Source organism: Salmo salar, chromosome 05, assembly GCF_965601325.2.
Source record: "Salmo salar chromosome 05, fSalSal1, whole genome shotgun sequence".
NCBI classification, from domain to species: Eukaryota; Metazoa; Chordata; class Actinopteri; order Salmoniformes; family Salmonidae; genus Salmo; species Salmo salar.
The window spans coordinates 77,621,379-77,641,403 of NC_138295.1; the positions used below are offsets into that span (position 1 = coordinate 77,621,379).

General features: G+C 45.4%; 2 protein-coding genes across 3 annotated transcripts; both read left to right on the forward strand.

Moving 5' to 3' along the window:
• The first annotated feature begins 1,979 nt into the window (after nucleotides 1–1,979).
• Nucleotides 1,980–9,152, forward strand: LOC106575530 (protein S100-A13). Of its 2 annotated transcripts, none has more exons than XM_014152083.3 (3): nucleotides 1,980–2,205; nucleotides 8,022–8,143; nucleotides 8,478–9,152. In XM_014152083.3, the coding sequence occupies exons 2-3, from the start codon at nucleotides 8,024–8,026 to the stop codon at nucleotides 8,634–8,636; spliced, it is 279 nt and encodes a 92-aa protein (XP_014007558.1). In that variant the 5' UTR covers nucleotides 1,980–2,205; nucleotides 8,022–8,023; the 3' UTR covers nucleotides 8,637–9,152. The 2 variants fall into 2 exon arrangements, with proteins under 2 accessions (XP_014007558.1, XP_014007566.1); XM_014152091.3 differs by having other exon boundaries at nucleotides 2,008–2,205; nucleotides 8,019–8,143.
• A 5,945-nt stretch (nucleotides 9,153–15,097) lies between these two features.
• LOC123743174 (protein S100-A1) lies at nucleotides 15,098–19,361 on the forward strand. The gene is made up of 3 exons (XM_045718935.1): nucleotides 15,098–15,212; nucleotides 18,472–18,637; nucleotides 18,714–19,361. Exons 2-3 carry the CDS (start codon nucleotides 18,473–18,475, stop codon nucleotides 18,873–18,875), a joined length of 327 nt encoding a protein of 108 aa, XP_045574891.1. The 5' UTR covers nucleotides 15,098–15,212; nucleotide 18,472; the 3' UTR covers nucleotides 18,876–19,361.
• Nucleotides 19,362–20,025: the final 664 nt, after the last annotated feature.

The window sequence follows — 20,025 nt, forward strand, 5'->3', positions numbered from 1 at the left end:
GCTATGACAAAACATGTTTGGTATGACAGCAGGGAAGGAGTTGGCTGAAGCAGCAGAATATCTGGCTCCCAGACTAGGGAGAATCATTAGCAGTGAGTGGGTCAAATCAATGGGGAAGCCAAGACAGAAAAATAAAAGCCATATTACAACCTATGTGTTGTGATAATTGCGTTGTTTGCTCTGTAACCTGTTAGTTCATATGCCTTGACACCGTGATATATAGGCCTAAGGCCGAGACGACAAGAAGACAGAGTGGCAGAATAAATTCAACCAAACTTTGTTTTTCTTTCCCCGGATAGCAACCTCTGTCTAGGGAAGTCCACAAAGCATATTGTATGTACAGTAACATCACCTACAGCATGGTAAAGCAAGTTCATGTTTTTGACATTTTTTGGACTACTATACAACTACTGATTTAGAACACCAGTTATCACAAAGAAAACAGGAGCTGCCTCCATTATTCCAGCACCATTTCAACGTCAACATCATCAACTCACCCCTGCTTAGCCTAATACAGTGACAACTAAAAGATTCCAAAAACAATTTAGTCTAATTAACTTCATCTGTGGTGTGGTGTGTGTGTGGTGGTGTGTGTGTGTGTGCGTAAGTAGAAAAAAACATGTTGACTCACCCTACTTGTAGACACACCAATGCCATCCTCCTCTCTTTCATGTTGCTGAAACAGTCTATGACTTTGTCATACAGTACACGCTTTTAGTTTAGTTTTTGTTGTCCTATAGGCTGTACCGCATTGAAGCTCGTCTGGAGGTTAGTTAACAGTGTCCAAAGAAGGGCCAGAAGTATACAGAATGGTGTCGTGTTGATGTGATGTGAAGCCAAATCCAAACTGGCTTCCCTTGACACTTTTTCAGGCTGGGCCAGGACCATTCACAGCTGAGTTTACTTAGCCAATCAGCGTTGAGATAAAAAAAATTATACAATGATAGTTTATCAAGGGAGGCCAAATGCTCACTGGCTTCCCTTGCATTCAGTGCTACAGGCGGCAACAATATCATTCTCTTTTTGAGTAGACAGCATCAGATAGATGGGCTACACATACAGAGACAGAGGGGTGCTGTTTCGCTCGCTTGGTTGCTTTCTCCAGTGAGATCTATTCAACCTCTTGTGAATTGAAGGGAAAAAAACGTATGAAACACAGAGACAAAAGATACATTCTTTTAGGTTTATTTTTGTTGTCCATTTCTTGGGGAAGCCTGGCTTCCCTTGGCATCCATGAATACATGCCGCGGGAGAATGTAGCCTACGTGTAAATAACCAACTGACTAAAAACATGGCTGTGAATATGTCCTTAATGAATCTGTCTGAGTTCTACATGACTAAGTTTCTCCTTGCTTTGTGAATAATTATACATTATGGTTTGTGTGTCTGAGCAATGTGGTTGAATAAACTCGAACTGATGTTGACTTTAAGGGTGTGGTGGAAATATGACTCGGTCTACTACCATGCACAGACACACAACTTATTGCCTGTTCAAACTTGCTCACTCAAGGTGCTGATGCAATGTGGTGGCTAAAATATTTCAGCCATCCCTAACATTGATCTGTGGAAAGTAATTTTTAAGTAACTTTTTACGTTTTGTGGAGGGTTCATAATAGCATACCTACGTTTATCATATTAAGGCTACAAATTGTTTCATTTTTTCTAAATACAACATTGCATTATGTTTTTAGAATCAAACTATAGGCTATAGTCTACAATAAACCATCTATTGTAAACATGAAAATAAAATAACTGGCAAACTATAGAGTAGTTATTAACACCCCATTCAGAACCAATCAGTCGATATAATCGAGGAAATCATCAGAAATCACGCGATATGAATCAGACAGTGGGTCGCCGCCTGACCCACTAGTTGATCAGAAGGTTCAAATCAACGTTTCATATCGTAAAGAGTAGTTATTAACACAATAAAATGAATCTGTTGGCAGCCCTTCCCCCTTCGTCTATTTCCCTTGCTCTTTCCCAGCCACTCGCCTCCCTTTCCCAGCCACACGCCCTTCTATGACACAATACAAAAAAGTTTGGTGAAGAAAAAGTCTATCACGGAAGAGATTCTTTTGAGTGCAACTAGTTGATCAAGTTTGAGCCTTGAGAAGAGTGCCTGAGAGACTGAGAGACAGAGAGAGCCTGGACAAGATAACTGACATCGAGCACATTTGTTTTTTTCTCATTCCCAATCTAACGGTGAGTTGATAAAGTAACTGAAGTATGTAGCCTAGCTTGTTTGTCAGAAGTTCCGTTGACTCAAACAGGCCATTGCGCTGATGGATCCAAATGGGCCTCCCAGAACATGTTCCTCCGTCCGAACATTAATAATGTATAGTTTGCGAGCGGATCTATTGTCCTAAACCCACCTAGCATGATAGCACAGGGATCGGCTTGTCCTGGTCGGTAACCCAATCCTCAACCCCTTTACAATTCAGGACAAACCAGAGAGCTCGTCTTTATTTATTTATTTCCCCTGTCAGTCTTTCCTCGGGACCACTCTACAAATCGACCGGATTAGTTCGGCTAAAGGCGGGGGGGCGCAAAACCACGGTGGGTAGGCTACCCACAATCGTCTCAGATGATGCACGAGCCGAAGAGTGAACGGTTCGGTAGTTGTAGTCGTTACAAGCTTGTGGACAATGACATCCGTTCGAGTCTGTACAACCTCAACACCGACCGTGGCCCTGTGTAACAGCAGCTAGGACAGCTCGCTCTAGTCTTTTCACCCTGAATTATTCACGAACGGTAAGACGTTGGTAGCGCGGGGAGAAATGGCTTGTGGAAAACGCCGTTGACAGCACCGTGCAGGTATGGTTGCCTGAAGTGAGTCAGTCACACCTTGTAACTTATTGAACACATCACATCCCCGCTGATTGATTCTGCTTGGCCGTCGAAATAATCAAAGCTCATGCAGGTGAAACGAGTCCACTGAACCGAGCTTCACACAGTTCATAGGCATGGAGAGAGTGAGTAGACTTGGCTCGAAATAAACTATTGTGTGAAAGTCTGCCCATTGTATTTAGTTAGGCCTGTAGCAGTGCTTCTCAAACGTTGCTGTGACCCACCCAAAGCCTTCTGAATATGATTATCCCAATTAGACTGCAGCAAGTTCTCTCCGCCATATTCAGCCTGCCACATGACTGTATCTATCCCCTAAATGTGTTAGGTAAGGAGACAAATATGTACATTTTCAGGTTGATGATCACCTTGCAAGCCATGCCATCCCAGGTCAAGCCAGGTATAACCCACAATGCTTTATAGACACACAAACCACTCGGCACACACTGGTTGAATTAACGTTGTTTCAACATTATTTGCCAAAGTATTGTGACGTGAAAGTATTGTATTGTGACATGGTCAACCAGTACTGTTTTCATCTCGTTTCAACCAGCATTGGAAACATTGAAATGTGGGTAAAACTTCAACTTAAATACACTGACTTAACCTGACGAAAAGGTTGTTACAGTACATCAGTCTAATTTCAACATAATAATCAGAACTATGTATAAGTTGAAATCCTGTTCAATTCCACTTAAAAACATAATCATTTTCATCATTCAATATGGATGAAATTACACTGAGTTTCATATTTGATTAGACATATTTTACAACGTCATTGTTTCAACGTCATGCCATCAACCTAAATATAGAGGTACGTTCAAATAAAAAGTGACGCCACAGTCCTACAGTTCCTGCCTGAACATTGTCTCCTAGTGGAATACAGGAGGTAATTCACTTCAGTCACATCAAGTCTACCATCCAGATACATACCTCTATTGTACCCTGCTTAGCTATGGAAACCAGCTGTTATCATGTCAACACATATAAACATTATTCAGCTCCATACTCATTTGTGTAGACTACCTAAATCATGTTGAATAGTTGAAAGTAACTCCTAACTTTTCTTACACAAGTTGGATGTGAAAGTAAATTCAGAGTGAGGTTTATTAAACATGTCTGTCTCCCGAGTGGCACAGCGGTCTAAGGCACTGCATCTCAGTGCTTGAGGTGTCAGTACAGACTCCCTGGTTTGATTCCAGGCTGTATCACAACTGTCCGTGATTTGGAGTCCCGTAGGGCAGTGCATAATTGTCCCAGCGTCGTCCGGGTTTGGCCGGTGTAGACCATCATTGTAAATAATAATTTGTTCTTACTGACTTGCCTCGTTAAATAAAGGTTCAATTTGAAAAAAATCTCTATAAAAAACGGTCTTGTTGGAGCCAGAGTTGACCTGCTTCAAACATAAAACACCAAACTAGTGTCACCTACTGAACTCTGGTCTCTTAACTTCTCCTCTCCTCCCTCCCGCTGACCGAGTCCTGTCCAGGGTTCTGTATTCTGGTGCAGCCCGGGCAGCTTGGTTTCACACCAGTTAGTCTCATTACATCCTCTGTTTGGGTCTAAAAAGATACTCATGGATCCATCTGCTCATCAATCACTCTGATCTAGGGCTCACACACACACACACACACACACACAATATATATAACAAGGATGGGCAACTGATGGGGGTGGGGGCCACCAGAAATCAGACCTCATCATGAGGTGCCACAGTAGCTTGCGGGTCTGCGTACCCACATCCATACTCACACATTTAGGGCCCCCCTTTTGGGTCGGTAATTTGACCATGATTACACGTTTAGATAGCTGGCTGCTAGACTCATTGACCAATATAACATGTTTAGCTGACGTGGCTAATTGAGTGACTGACATAACAATATAACATGTTTAGCTGACGTGGTTAATTGAGTGACTGACATAACAATATAACATGTTTAGCTGACGTGGTTAATTGAGTGACTGACATAACAATATAACATGTTTAGCTGACGTGGCTAATTGAGTGACTGACATAACAATATAACATGTTTAGCTGACGTGGTTAATTGAGTGACTGACATAACAATATAACATGTTTAGCTGACGTGGCTAATTGAGTGACTGACATAACAATATAACATGTTTAGCTGACGTGGCTAATTGAGTGACTGACATAACAATATAACATGTTTAGCTGACGTGGCTAATTGAGGGACTGACATAACAATATAACATGTTTAGCTGACGTGCCTAATTGAGTGACTGACATAACAATATAACATGTTTAGCTGACGTGGCTAATTGAGTGACTGACATAACAATATAACATGTTTAGCTGACGTGGCTAATTGAGGGACTGACATAACAATATAACATGTTTAGCTGACGTGGCTAATTGAGTGACTGACATAACAATATAACATGTTTAGCTGACGTGGCTAATTGAGGGACTGACATAACAATATAACATGTTTAGCTGACGTGGCTAATTGAGGGACTGACATAACAATATAACATGTTTAGCTGACGTGGCTAATTGAGTGACTGACATAACAATATAACATGTTTAGCTGACGTGGCTAATTGAGTGACTGACATAACAATATAACATGTTTAGCTGACGTGGTTAATTGAGTGACTGACATAACAATATAACATGTTTAGCTGACGTGGCTAATTGAGTGACTGACATAACAATATAACATGTTTAGCTGACGTGGTTAATTGAGTGACTGACATAACAATATAACATGTTTAGCTGACGTGGCTAATTGAGGGACTGACATAACAATATAACATGTTTAGCTGACGTGGCTAATTGAGGGACTGACATAACAATATAACATGTTTAGCTGACGTGGCTAATTGAGTGACTGACATAACAATATAACATGTTTAGCTGACGTGGCTAATTGAGGGACTGACATAACAATATAACATGTTTAGCTGACGTGGCTAATTGAGGGACTGACAACAATATAACATGTTTAGCTGACGTGGCTAATTGAGGGACTGACATAACAATATAACATGTTTAGCTGATGTGGCTAATTGAGGGACTGACATAACAATATAACATGTTTAGCTGACGTGGCTAATTGAGTGACTGACATAACAAGAGAAACAGCTGAAGCACAACCACATTTAGAAATGTCACCTTGTGTTTCTACTATTGTAACTCAACAGTAAGTTGAGACCCTGACTGAGTTCCTGAAAAATGTGTGTGGAAATTGATCCGTGGGCCTACAAAAGGGGTCCAGGTGCCCATCCCTGATGTAATAATATATTCCATTTAGCAGACTGTTTTATCCAAAGCGACTTAGTCATGCGTGTATACAAACCCACTAGCTGGTGTTACTGGCACCATGCTTTACCAACTCAACTACAGAGACCACACACAGCCTGTCCTATTATGGGCCATGTGCCTAGAAGGTGTCTCTTGCTCGGGACACCCGCAGGCTGGTGAAATAGTGATGAGGGATGAAGATGGTGATGATAGATGTCCAGCCGTGTGGGTCTGTGGTTGGCTAATGTGTTTGTTACAGCAGAACTCAAACAGGATAGTGTGTGTATGTGTAGCATCAAGGTGGGATATGAAACGGAATCCCGCACCTGGCATCAGACCATGGGTGTGTTCTGCTCTCACTCACCCACTAATTAGGCTAATGTAAGAACAGTCCTAATTGGCCTAGGCCCAGGGGACAGGGTGTGTGTGTGTGTGTGTGGGTATGCGCATGCATTTTTGTGTGTGTGCGCATTCAGGTGTGACAGTGTCAGATGGGAGATTTACCTGTGGGTTGGGGCTCTAGGGTTACCCTCATCAGGACATCACCCGACCTACCCTCAGGACCTCACCCGACCTACCCTCAGGACCTCACCCGACCTACCCTCAGGACATCACCCGACCTACCCTCAGGACATCACCCGACCTACCCTCAGGACCTCACCCGACCTACCCTCAGGACCTCACCCGACCTACCCTCAGGACCTCACCCGACCTACCCTCAGGACCTCACCCGACCTACCCTCAGGACCTCACCCGACCTACCCTCAGGACCTCACCCGACCTACCCTCAGGACCTCACCCGACCTACCCTCAGGACCTCACCCGACCTACCGTCAGGACATCACCCGACCTACCCTCAGGACATCACCCGACCTACCCTCAGGACCTCACCCGACCTACCCTCAGGACCTCACCCGACCTACCCTCAGGACATCACCCGACCTACCCTCAGGACATCACCCGACCTACCCTCAGGACATCACCCGACCTACCCTCAGGGCATCACCCGACCTACCCTCAGGACCTCACCCGACCTACCCTCAGGACCTCACCCGACCTACCCTCAGGACCTCACCCGACCTACCCTCAGGACATCACCCGACCTACCCTCAGGACATCACCCGACCTACCCTCAGGACATCACCCGACCTACCCTCAGGGCATCACCGGACCTACCCTCAGGGCATCACCCGACCTACCCTCAGGGCATCACCCGACCTACCCTCAGGGCATCACCCGACCTACCCTCAGGGCATCACCCGACCTACCCTCAGGACATCACCCTAATGTTAAAAGAGAAGGGGTTAGAGATACTGTAGAGGGGGTAGGGTAGCTATATATATATATATGAGAGAGTGTGTAACAGACAGGTCTTAGCTGTAGTAATGTGAACCCATAGCCTTCTGCTGGCTTATGGTGATCAGGTATCCCTCTCTCCATCAGACATCACAGCTCCCATTGTTTACCTCAGACTCCTCCCGTCCCTCTCTCTCGCTCCATCCTTTCCTTAGTTTACCTCACCGGGCTCTCCTTATCTTCCTCCATCCCTCTTTCATTCTTTCCTCTATTCTGATGTCCTCTTTCTACACCCTTAGATAAAAAGGTACGATCTAGAACCTAAAAGGGTTCTTCAGCTGTCCCCATTGAATAACCCTTTTTTGTTCCAGTTCGAAACCATTTGGTTCCAGGTAGAACCCTTCTGCGTTCCATGCAGGACCCTTTCCACAGAGTTTTCTATGTGGAATCAGAAAGGATTTTCCTATGGGGACAGCCGAAGAACTCTTTTTTTCTAAGAGTGTACCTTGTCTTAACAGTTCCAGCTAGTTCCAGTGAAACAGTTGCTGCATTCAATTGTCTAAACTTTAGATTTTTCTGCACCCCCCCATCCTCTCCTCTCTCCCAGTAGCTATGGAGTCGGCCATCCAGACAGTGGTAGGAGTGTATCTGAAGTCTGCCAAAGGGAAGGGCAGTCTCGGAGATAAGGACTTCCAGGGCCTCGTCAATAAACAGCTCGGCAACATCATGACTGTAAGTTCCACCTATCCTTGTATCACTACTCCTCAACCCTGACCCTGGGTTCGTGTCCACGTCCTGGTTAAACGCGAGCCACAACCCTGACCCTGGGTTCATGTTCGCATCCCGGTTAAACCCGAGCCACAACCACGACCCTAGGTCTGCGTCCCGGTTAAACCCGAGCCTCAACCACGACCCAGGTTCGTGTCCACGGCCCGGTTAAACCCGAGCCTCAACCCTAGTCATAATGCAAATCAGCACCAGGTGTTATTGGGGAAGTAATCTTTAATGATACTCTTTCTCTCTCTGTATCCCCACTCTCTTCCTCTCTCCCCCTCTCACCTCATAGGGAACAGACAGTTCCTCTGCAGTGAAGGAGATGCGTAAGGGATTGGATGAGAACAAAGATGGGAAGGTCAGCTTCCAGGAATACATGACTCTGATTGGCTACGTGGCAAACACCCTCAGCGAGCAGAGGACTGCAGCCAACACCACACCTGCCTCATAGGAACTACATATGGCTTCATAGACACTCTATAAGATGTCTTATGCAGTCTATAAAGCAGGGTTCTTCAATCCTGGTCCTAGTGACCCACAGGGTGTGCAGGCTTTAGTTCCATTCCAGCACTGACACACCAGATGAAACTCGTGAAGGCTTTGATGGGATTGATTACAGTGTGTGTGACCACAGGGCCAGAATTGAAGAACACTGCCATAAGGCCCCATGTACCTATAGAGGCTCATAGACCTGTCATGGACTGTCAATCTCCCTTAGCTGTATATCACTACATAATCACTACATAATCAGACTTAACTTCATCTCAACATTTTTATATGCTTACAATACACTACCAATCTTCATCTCAGTTATAACAATGTTACTGGTTTTATAAACACTTTATGAAGGCATTTTTGACATTAAGTTTAACAGTTCACATGTTTTAGTATAACTACTCTAAATCAACACTTCTACAGTAATTGGTTTGTTATCATGTTGAAATAAAAGCCATGGCAATGTTTTAAAGTCATGTCGTCTTTCACTGCTCTAACATTCTCTAAATGACATTCTCTAGGTCGCCCTGTGTCATGAGGAAGACACACACCTTATAGAACCAATATGCTGATACCTGCTACCATGGCCACCAGCGGCCCCTTCTAAATTTAGTCGTGTTACACTCCGTGGCCCACGATGCACCAGAATATTGAAATTGGACACCAATGTACAACCGCACCTATTGTGCACAGCAAGGATACACGCACACGTCTTCTGCCAACAGAATACAATGCTGCATTGCACCAGGGAGAGATAAACAAGTCTATACTGTAATACAGGCAAATCTATACAATCCTACTTTCCGCTCCCCCGGGGGTAGCAGCCTCAGAGCTGTAGTGGGTGCAACATACAAGTACTGTATGTTACATTAACATTCAGACTTAAAAAACAAGACGTGCACAGACACTATACAATTCAGTGGTTATATAAACCTAAGGCTTGGTCAAAGAAACAGCACAGATTAACAAGGAGACATTTAGTTTGCTGTTTTGGTTTGTGGAGTGCAGTTGTCATTAAAATATACATTATTACAATAGCTATGCATTTGTATGAATGTAGGATTTGTGTGTCATTTTGTTTGCTTGTATAAGTTTGTGTGTGTTACAGAAGCGATAGCTATGCATGGCTGCCTGTCAAGGGTGTTGTCTCCATTCAGTTAGTACCCTCTGATCCTGTATCAGGTACCAGCTTCCCTTTCAAACAGCCTCAGGCCAGACACACCCACTAGGCTAACCACAGCCTCAGGTCTGTTGAGCTGTTTACATTATAAACTCCCTCTGGATCTCCTATATTACCCTAACGCCGTTCCAACATGTTCTGCACTTCATTTCAATAACCACTACCATCTAACCTACTGGGAGACAGAACCATTGTTTCAGGCCTTAACCTAATCACCAGCTGAAATTGGCTGCTACCAATCTGGGTCCAACACAGCATTTGGAAACACACAGTACCAGGCCAAGCAGGGCAGCTGTTGGACCAGGCCCAGCCAACAAGGTCATCACACCACACGCCCTGAGGGGAACAGACACAGTTCACTGAGCAGATGCTTGAGAATGACAGATTACAGTTTTTCCCAATTGTTTACACACTAAAATTGGAACTTGAAACGCAATCACCGAAACCTGAAACTCATGTACCAAATCATTAAACCAAGTCTGCAAAATTGCAAGCTCTATAAACAATGCCAAGCTCTATAAACCATTGGCAACACCCACTCCTCACAGGTGTAAACACAAGTTGCCTTATTGTTCACTTAGAAATCAGAGCTTTAGCACTATAAAAGGCAGATGAGCTCTCCTGTTTTGGAGGAAAATGGAAGTCAATGGTGAAGCAAGAGCTAGAGGTGAAGGAGTGAGAGTAAGAGGAGTAAGAGGACGAGGAAGGACAGTTGTCTGAGATGAGATCAGGGCCACATTGGTTTACCTTGTACTCCACCATGGATTGAGTATGAGGGAGGCTGGGCAGAGTTCAGCCCAACCTGAGCCGCTACACGGTTGCGTCTATCATCCGTACATTCAGAAATGACGACCGGTAAGTTACCTACCATCTACACTATGCTCTTTATGTTTACTGCAGTCCGACATACCAGTAGGCCTATGTTACTCAGGGATTGTTGCCCAACGTTACAGTAATGTGATTTGTGGATGTTCTGCAGAACTGAGACGGCCAGGCCGTGGTGGAAGACCCCGTTCACACCAGAACAGGAGACCAGTATTGTGAACATGGTGGTGGCAAACAATACCATTAGACTACGAGAAATCCAGAACTACAATTTCAGACAACACAATATTCAATAACATTCACCAGGTGATCTTGTCTACACTGGACCGTGTATTACAGCACAACCGAATCCGGATGAAACAGGTCTACAGGGTGCCATTTGAGAGACACTCAGAGGGTTAAAGAACAGCGCTATGAATATGTGCAAGTAAGTACTACACTGTGAATTTACTATCATATCAGCACTGTATAGACACATTAGAGTACTGTAATCCAGTGTATTGTGCCTCACCATATTGACTGCTCTAGGTCAATGTCACATTGTCTTGTCTGTTTCAGAGTCTTGGAGCTGGATGCTAGCCTAAAGAAGGGGACGGGGACAGAACATTATTGGCCATTGTGAATGTCCCTGGACAGCGTGGAGGGAATATCACCATGTGTGCAGCTGTTAGCCAGCAAGGCGTCCTCCATCACCATGCCAACCTTAGTCCGTACAACACCGCCCTTCTCATCCCATTCCTGGACACACTACATGACATCCTCATTCCAGCCGAGCAGAGGGTGGACCAGAGCAGCCCAGGTATGTTGTCATCTGGGACAACCTGAGTTTCCACCGGGCTGCTCTGGTCCCCAACTGGTTCATTGACCACCCACAATTTATTCTATACCTCCCACCATATTCCCCATTCCTAAACACAATTGAATAGTTTTTTCGGCATGGCGATGGAAGGTGTATGACCACCATCCCCTCGCACGCGTACCTCTTCTCCAGGCAATGGAGGATGCATGTGGTGAAGTTGATGTGGGGGCTTTCGGCAGCTGGATCCGTCACTCCAGAAGATTCTTTCCCTGCTGTTTAGCCAGGGAGAACATGGCTTGTGATGTAGATGAGGTGCTGTGGCCAGACCCAAATAGGAGGCAGGTGTAATGAACACGAGGGGTGACAGAGCTGGTTTCAAGCGTTGTTTACTACAAAGGACCACAGGAGGAGGCAGGTAGCTGGGTCCAGGGGCAGGCAGAAGGTCATACACAGGAGGAGGCAGGTAGCTGGGTCCAGGGGCAGGCAGAAGGTCATACACAGGGGGTCCAAAAGGGCAACAGTACAGGCAGGGGAAAAGGCTAGTAACATAGTCCGGGAGATCAGGCAACAGGTAGATAACAGGAAATCCGATAGGCTAAAGTACAGGCAGGGAATAGGCAAAAGGCATCATTAGTGAGGCAGGCAAAAACTATCATACACAGGAGGAGCCGATCATGTGAACCACAGGGCTCTGCAAGCCGTGTGTCACAAAACAAACAATACCTCACAGTGATGGGGTGCAAAGAACTGAACTAAATAGTGTGTGATAATGACATACAGGTGATCAGAGTTCAGGTGATTGGGATCTGGAGAGTGAGCTGTGTTCAGGGGATCTACGTGTTTGAGGGTGTGAGTTTGAAGCAGACATTACAGCAGGATGCAGCCTAATGTCTTTTTTTCTTACATTTTGCATTTGTTTTTGTCTTTTTGTCTTTAGAGTTTTGAAAGAATGAGCCACTTTCATTTTTATTTTTGTACAGAAAACTCTTTATCTTACTGAATGTTTTTCCTGGTTTTCTCCTGTTGGGTATGGAAAGTGTTACATACAAAAGACAAGTGTTCAAAAATACTGCATTTTGGAAATAAATGACAATGATTTTGTTACTGTATTGCATTTGTGTGTTTATTTATGTATTTAAAAACTATTTTTTAACCTGGGTATTTGAGTAGGTATACATTACTGTAACAATATTTTACAACCGGCTACAGTGTAACACTGATGATGCAAAAGGCATAAACAGTGTGTTGTTGGTTGGTAGACAGATCTATTCACATGACGCGTGTCATTTTGATGCAAAAAAAAAACATTATGGAAAGCGATAAAACAGTTTTGAATGCAGTGTTTGCTTTTGCTATAGATTTGTAAAGTTTTGTGTTTAGAGTTTTGGGAAAATGGGCCAAAGATTCAGCAAACGAGTGTAAGCAATTGTGGAAAACTGTAAATTAAATATTTTCCATTTCAGAGTATAAGTATTGAGATGGTCTGTATTTTAATCTTGTGGATGGCATGCATCTTTGAAAGAATATTGTCGGCGCCATAGCAGGGCCTCTCACCTTCCTCCAGTGTTTCTCCTGTTGTTGTGGTGTTTATCTAAACACGCTTTCACTGCTTCCCCTGGCCTGTGTTTTGACACGCAGTACAATATGGTTACAGGCCCAGGCCATGGTAATCCACTGCTACAATAGCACACTGACTGAGTGATAAAATAATTTATATGTTTAAAGATAATGATTAAATAATTCTACCCTGAAACGTAACCATTAGGGATTATAGTTTATGTAGCATTTATAAGGAATAATTAAAGTATTAAACATAAGTCCAACTAGGTTGGACTGGGAGGGAGATAAATGTGTGTGTATGTGTGTGCCGATGAAAATACCAAGAACAATTCAAACTGTGTTTGACTCGACCTGGCTAGAACTCTGAGAAAATGATGATAAGACAGGGAGTACTTCTCAAGGTTTCTCTACTCTCGGGGGAATGGAACGGACAGCGCTGGGTAGTGATAAACAGTGGTGAGAACTCTGGGAAGGGATACAACTCACCTACTGTTCGTGTGTATGTATGTATGTAGGATATCTACTGTTTGTGTGGAAGTATGTGCGTAAGTAGGGAGCAAGTTATAAAATGGCATGTCTTTGTATTATGAACTTCAGAACGTTCTCTGAATAAACTGTACAGACCATTTGCAGAAGCTGAGTCTTTGACTAATTATTATTAACCCAATGTCTTACAAACCTTGGGGATTGGTCAAAGCTTATTGATTGTTAGTTATTATCATTGGGATAGAAAATTCTCGTGACACTGAGACAATAAGTAATACCCCATTGTGGCTCTCTCTGTACCTTGGCTACATTGTGGCTCTCTCTGTACCTTGGCCCCATTGTGGCTCTCTCTGTACCTTGGCTCCATTGTGGCTCTCTCTGCACCTTGGCTACATTGTGGCTCTCTCTGTACCTTGGCTCCATTGTGGCTCTCTCTGCACCTTGGCCCCATTGTGGCTCTCTCTGTACCTTGGCTACATTGTGGCTCTCTCTGTACCTTGGCTCCATTGTGGCTCTCTCTGCACCTTGGCTCCATTGTGACTCTCTCTGCACCTTGGCTCCATTGTGGCTCTCTCTGCACCTTGGCTCCATTGTGACTCTCTCTGCACCTTGGCTCCATTGTGGCTCTCTCTGCACCTTGGCTCCATTGTGGCTCTCTCTGCACCTTGGCTCCATTGTGGCTCTCTCTGCACCTTGGCTCCATTGTGGTTCTCTCTGCACCTTGGCTCCATTGTGGCTCTCTCTGCACCTTGTCTCTGTGGCCAAAGTGGATAAATAGGCTACACCACATCGTTCCCCTCTCCTCCTCTTATCCTCTTCTGCTTTCTCTCTCCTCCTCTCTTCCTCTTTTCCTTTTCTGCTTTCCCTCTGCTCCTCTACTCTTCTGCTTTACCTCTCCTCATCTCCCTGGCTTTCTCAAAAACTTCTTGAAGGATAATTCATGATTTCATTAAGATTTAATTCACATTTCTCACAGGTGAAACTGCTAGAGTGTTCTCCAGTATTCTCGACACCAGGTCAAGCACTGTACCATACTCTACAGTAATGAGTATGTTACACCAGTGGGGGTAATATTTCATACTAATAATGTAAATGTGATCATCCTGAGGTAGTGATTTGGTGTCATGTCTGACAGCTTTTATGATGGATGGATCTTATCTGTCCATCACAGGAGGGCAGATGTCCGTCGTGTAAACAGAGAAGGAGGAGAGGAGATGGGGGGATGGGACAGAGAAGAAGAGCAACAGGTGGAAGAAGAGAGGGATGGAGGAGGGGGGAGAGAGGTAGAGTGGGAGGAGGGAGAGAGGCGGAGTGGGAGGAGGGGAGAGAGGCGTAGTGGGAGGAGGGAGAGAGGCGGAGTGGGAGGAGGGAGAGAGGCAGAGTGGGAGGAGGGAGAGAGAGGTGAAGTGGGAGGAGGGAGAGAGGCAGAGTGGGAGGAGGGAGAGAGGTGGAGTGGGAGGAGGGAGAGAGGCGGAGTGGGAGGAGGGAGAGAGGCGGAGTGGGAGGAGGGAGAGAGGCGGAGTGGGAGGAGGGAGAGAGAGGTGAAGTGGGAGGAGGGAGAGAGGCAGAGTGGGAGGAGGGAGAGAAGTATTTAAGAGGCTGTCCATCTCCCCCTCCTCACCGTTCTTCGTTACTCTCCCTCTACGTGTCCAACAGCAGGCCAGCACTCCTCCTTTGCTCAGGTAAGGAAGAAAGGTTGACTCAGGAATTAATGCAGTTTTTCAGCAACAGGCAAAACAATTCAGCCCTTTTGCTCTTCAGGAGGTAGTTCTGTCTAGCACGGTAAAATGTGTGTCAGATGAAATACATTTCAGCTGTTTGTGATCTAGAGACAATGATACAAAGTTTGCGTTGCTGTAACCCTAAACAACGTCAGTATAACTCTTACAGAAAGGGGAAAGCACACAGCCTGTACTGTAGACTTCACTACTCTGTGTTTGGTGATTTCATGTCTATTCCCTGGTCAATATCGGTGTGATGTTAGCCTCTATAGAGTTTCTGACCTGTTGTGTTTCCTCTGTCCTGACTGACCTCTCTCTTCTTTTTCTTCTTTATTTTCTGTTTATGTAAATATCTTGCTCAAAGGAGGCAAATCTATATTTTTCCTCAACAAGAATGACCTCAGATTTGGAGGGGTGGGATAAAGAGATGGAGGGGTGGGATAAAGAGATGGAGGGGTGGGATAGAGATATGGAGAGATGGGGGGTGGGATAAAGAGATGGAGGGGTGGGATAAAGAGATGGAGGGGTGGGATAGAGATATGGAGGGGTGGGATAGAGATATGGAGAGATGGGGGGTGGGATAAAGAGATGGAGGGGTGGGATAAAGAGATGGAGGGGTGGGATAGAGATATGGAGGGATGAGGGGAGGGATAAAGAGATGGAAGGGTGGGATAAAGAGATGGAGGGGTGGGATAGAGATATGGAGGGGTGGGATAAAGAGATGGAGGGGTGGGATAGAGATATGGAGAGATGAGGGGTGGGATAAAGAGATGGAGGGGTGGGATAAAGAGATGGAGGGGTGGGATAGAGATATGGAGGGGTGGGATAGAGATATGGAGAGATGAGGGGTGGGATAAAGAGATGGAGGGGTGGGATAAAGAGATGGAGGGGTGGGATAGAGATATGGAGGGGTGGGATAGAGATATGGAGAGATGGGGGGTGGGATAAAGAGATGGAGGGGTGGGATAAAGAGATGGAGGGGTGGGATAGAGATATGGAGAGATGAGGGGTGGGATAAAGAGATGGAAGGGTGGGATAAAGAGATGGAGGGGTGGGATAGAGATATGGAGTGGTGGGATAAAGAGATGGAGGGGTGGGATAGATATATGGAGAAATGAGGGGTGGGATAAAGAGATGGAGGGGTGGGATAGAGATATGGAGGGGTGGGATAAAGAGATGGAGGGGTGGGATAAAGAGATGGAGGGGTGGGATAAAGAGATGGAGGGGTGGGATAGAGATATGGAGGGGTGGGATAGAGATATGGAGAGATGAGGGGTGGGATAAAGAGATGGAGGGGTGGGATAGAGATATGGAGGGTGGGATAAAGAGATGGAGGGGTGGGATAAAGAGATGGAGGGTGGGATAAAGAGATGGAGGGGTGGGATAGAGATATGGAGGGGTGGGATAGAGATATGGAGAGATGAGGGGTGGGATAAAGAGATGGAGGGGTGGGATAAAGAGATGGAGGGGTGGGATAGAAATATGGAGGGGTGGGATAGAGATATGGAGAGATGAGGGGTGGGATAAAGAGATGGAGGGGTGGGATAAAGAGATGGAGGGGTGGGATAAAGAGATGGAGGGGTGGGATAGAGATATGGAGGGGTGGGATAGAGATATGGAGAGATGAGGGGTGGGATAAAGAGATGGAGGGGTGGGATAGAGATATGGAGAGATGAGGGGTGGGATAAAGAGATGGAGGGGTGGGATAAAGAGATGGAGGGGTGGGATAAAGAGATGGAGGGGTGGGATAAAGAGATGGAGGGGTGGGATAGAGATATGGAGGGGTGGGATAGAGATATGGAGAGATGAGGGGTGGGATAAAGAGATGGAGGGGTGGGATAAAGAGATGGAGGGGTGGGATAGAGATATGGAGGGGTGGGATAGAGATATGGAGAGATGAGGGGTGGGATAAAGAGATGGAGGGGTGGGATAAAGAGATGGAGGGGTGGGATAAAGAGATGGAGGGGTGGGATAAAGAGATGGAGGGGTGGGATAAAGAGATGGATGGGTGGGATGGAGAGATGAGGGGTGGGATAAAGAGATGGATGGGTGGGATGGAGAGATGAGGGGTGGGGTAAAGAGATGGAGGGGTGGGATAGAGATATGGAGAGATGAAGCGGTGGGATAAAGAGATGGTGGGGTGGGATAAAGAGATGGTGGGATACATACACCTGTCTCCTCTGTTACCAACCATCCAGTCCAGCTCAGGTAGAGAGCAGCTCAGGTTCCTATGGTCCCAGTTCCTCCTGTACTGGTTTGGACAGGACAGGACAGGGCTATAGGGTTAGAGTTAGAGCTGAGTGTGTTTCTACTTGGTGTGGGTTTCACTCTTATCAGAAGGCTGGGGTTCACATATCCTGCTCACTATTACCTATCTCCTTTCCATCACAGTGTCTCACTGTGGCTCCCCACAGATCCAGGATCAACTTATCCTTAAGTGGTGAAACTAATCATCAATCATCATCATACTCCATGGCTAACTGTCTGGGGTTTTAGTAATGTAGTAGGGCTCTTGGGGTTTGTAGTTCTTTAGATGTTGGGTAGGGTGACTTTATACTTGTGACTAATTCAGGAACTAGACAGGGTTGAGGAACAAGCAACTCTCTCGCTCTGTCTATTCATCCATCCCTCTCCCTCTCTCTCTCTCTCTCTCTCTCTCTCTCTCTCTCTCTCTCTCTCTCTCTCTCTCTCTCTCTGTCTATTCATCCATCCCTCTCTCTCTCGTCCTATCTGTCCTGCCGTGCTCAGCAGACATGGTTATTGCTAACTCAGTTGATACTGTCTCTGTACCAGTGGAGGCTGCTGAGGGGAGGATGGATCATAATAATGTCTGGAATGGAAGGATATCAAACACGTTTTCTGGGGGGTGTTTCATGTGTTTGATAACACTCCATTCCAGCCATTATTATGAGATGTCCTCCTCTCACCAGCCTCCACTGCTCTCTACAGTGTGTTTGACTGATCCATCTGATCCTGGCTCAGCTTCCATGAGAAAATACAAACACTCTGCACGGGCTACATCACTTGATGTCCTACTACAATGTGAAACACCTACTCATTATCCTAACCATGTCTGTTGTCTCTCTACCTCTGTAGTATGTCTAATAATGTTATTAATCATTATCCTAACCATGTCTGTTGTCTCTCTACCTCTGTAGTATGTCTAATAATGTTATTAATCATTATCCTAACCATGTCTGTTGTCTCTCTACCTCTGTAGTATGTCTAACCCTACCAACACAGAGAATGTGTCCACCTTGGAGACCGCCATGCAGCTGATGATCCAGACTTTCCATAAGTATTCTGGAGACGAGGGCGACAAATACACCCTGAGCAGAGCAGAGCTCAAAGTGATGCTCTCTGCAGAGCTGGGCAACTACCTGGGGGTAAGGAGATTCACACACACACAGACACATACGCACAGACACACAGCATAAAAGTCTTCCTCTCTCCCTCACCCAGAATGCCCAGGACAAGGAAGCAGTGGACAAGGTGATGGGGGACCTGGATGCCAACAATGATGGAGAGGTGGACTTCACTGAGTTTGTTATCCTGGTGGGGGCGCTCACCGTCGCCTGCAATGACTTCTTCCTGGAGTACAACGACAAGGGGGAGAAGAAGTGAACACAACACACACATGTACACTCACACACACACATATCTATGCTCTCTCTCTCACACACTCCCTCACTCCCTCACTCACTCACTCACTCACTGAGGAGAGGAGGACGATCATTATGAGACATCTCCACTCTAATCCTGGCTAGGCTTAATGTCTACTGTTTAATAACAGAGACCTACACACACCATACATACCACACACATGCACACACACACACTCCGAGATGTTCATAGATGCATCGTGGCACACTGGGCAGTGTGTTTTTGTGTTTAGTGTGTGTGCCGTCTCGATCCAAACCAAACCAAACACACAGAAGTTTATTCCAGAGTGAAAATGTGGAGAGTTTAAGTCATCATTAATAACGGTCATTGTTGAATATGTGAATATAATTTCTCTGTCTTTTCATTCGTTTTGTAAACCCCCTGTTCATTTTTCGTTCATTGTTAAACTGTTCCTCCTCGATAGAATAAACATGACATTTAACCAAAGCTTGTCGTGGAGTATTGTTGTGGTTTCTGGGTATGTGTATGTTTGGGATATTCCTCATGTTACCCAGTCTCTGTGATGGATGAGAGGAGTAGTAACACAGTCTGGCCACCAGATGGGAGCAGAGTGAGAGACACTCCAGGGATGGACTTCTGTGTCTGTGCTGCACTTCCATTAACTTAATCAAACATACACGTGTTTAGCAGATTTTATTGCGGGTGTAGCGAAATGCATGTGTTTGTAGCTCCAACAGTTCAGTAATATCTAACAAGTATTTCACAACAATACACACAATCTGAAGTAAAGGAATGGAATTAAGAATATATAAATATTTGGGCGAGCAATGTCAGAGCGGCATAGACTAAGATACAGTAGAATAGAATACAGTATATACATATGAGATGAGTAATGCAAAATGTGTAAACATTATTAAAGTGACTAGTGATTTCTAGTCTATGTATATAGACAGCAGCCTCTCTATGTTAGTGATGGCTGTTTAACAGTCTGATGGCCTTGAGATAGAAGCTGTTTTTCAGTGTCTCGGTCCCAGCCTTGATGACCTTCTTGGCCTTCCTGTGACATCGGGTGCTCTAGGTGTCTTGGAGGGCAGATAGTTTGCCCTCGGTGATGCGTCGGGCAGACCGCACCACCCTCTGGAGAGCGCTG

Excerpts from the sequence above, each read along its gene's own strand:
- LOC106575530 (XM_014152083.3), top strand. The coding sequence starts at position 8,024 with ATGGAGTCGGCCATCCAGACAGTGGTAGGAGTGTATCTGAAGTCTGCC. Across the intron at positions 8,144-8,477 it reads AGCTCGGCAACATCATGACT|GGAACAGACAGTTCCTCTGC; the intron begins GTAAGTTCCACC and ends CTCACCTCATAG.
- LOC123743174 (XM_045718935.1), top strand. The coding sequence starts at position 18,473 with ATGTCTAACCCTACCAACACAGAGAATGTGTCCACCTTGGAGACCGCC. Across the intron at positions 18,638-18,713 it reads AGCTGGGCAACTACCTGGGG|AATGCCCAGGACAAGGAAGC; the intron begins GTAAGGAGATTC and ends TCCCTCACCCAG.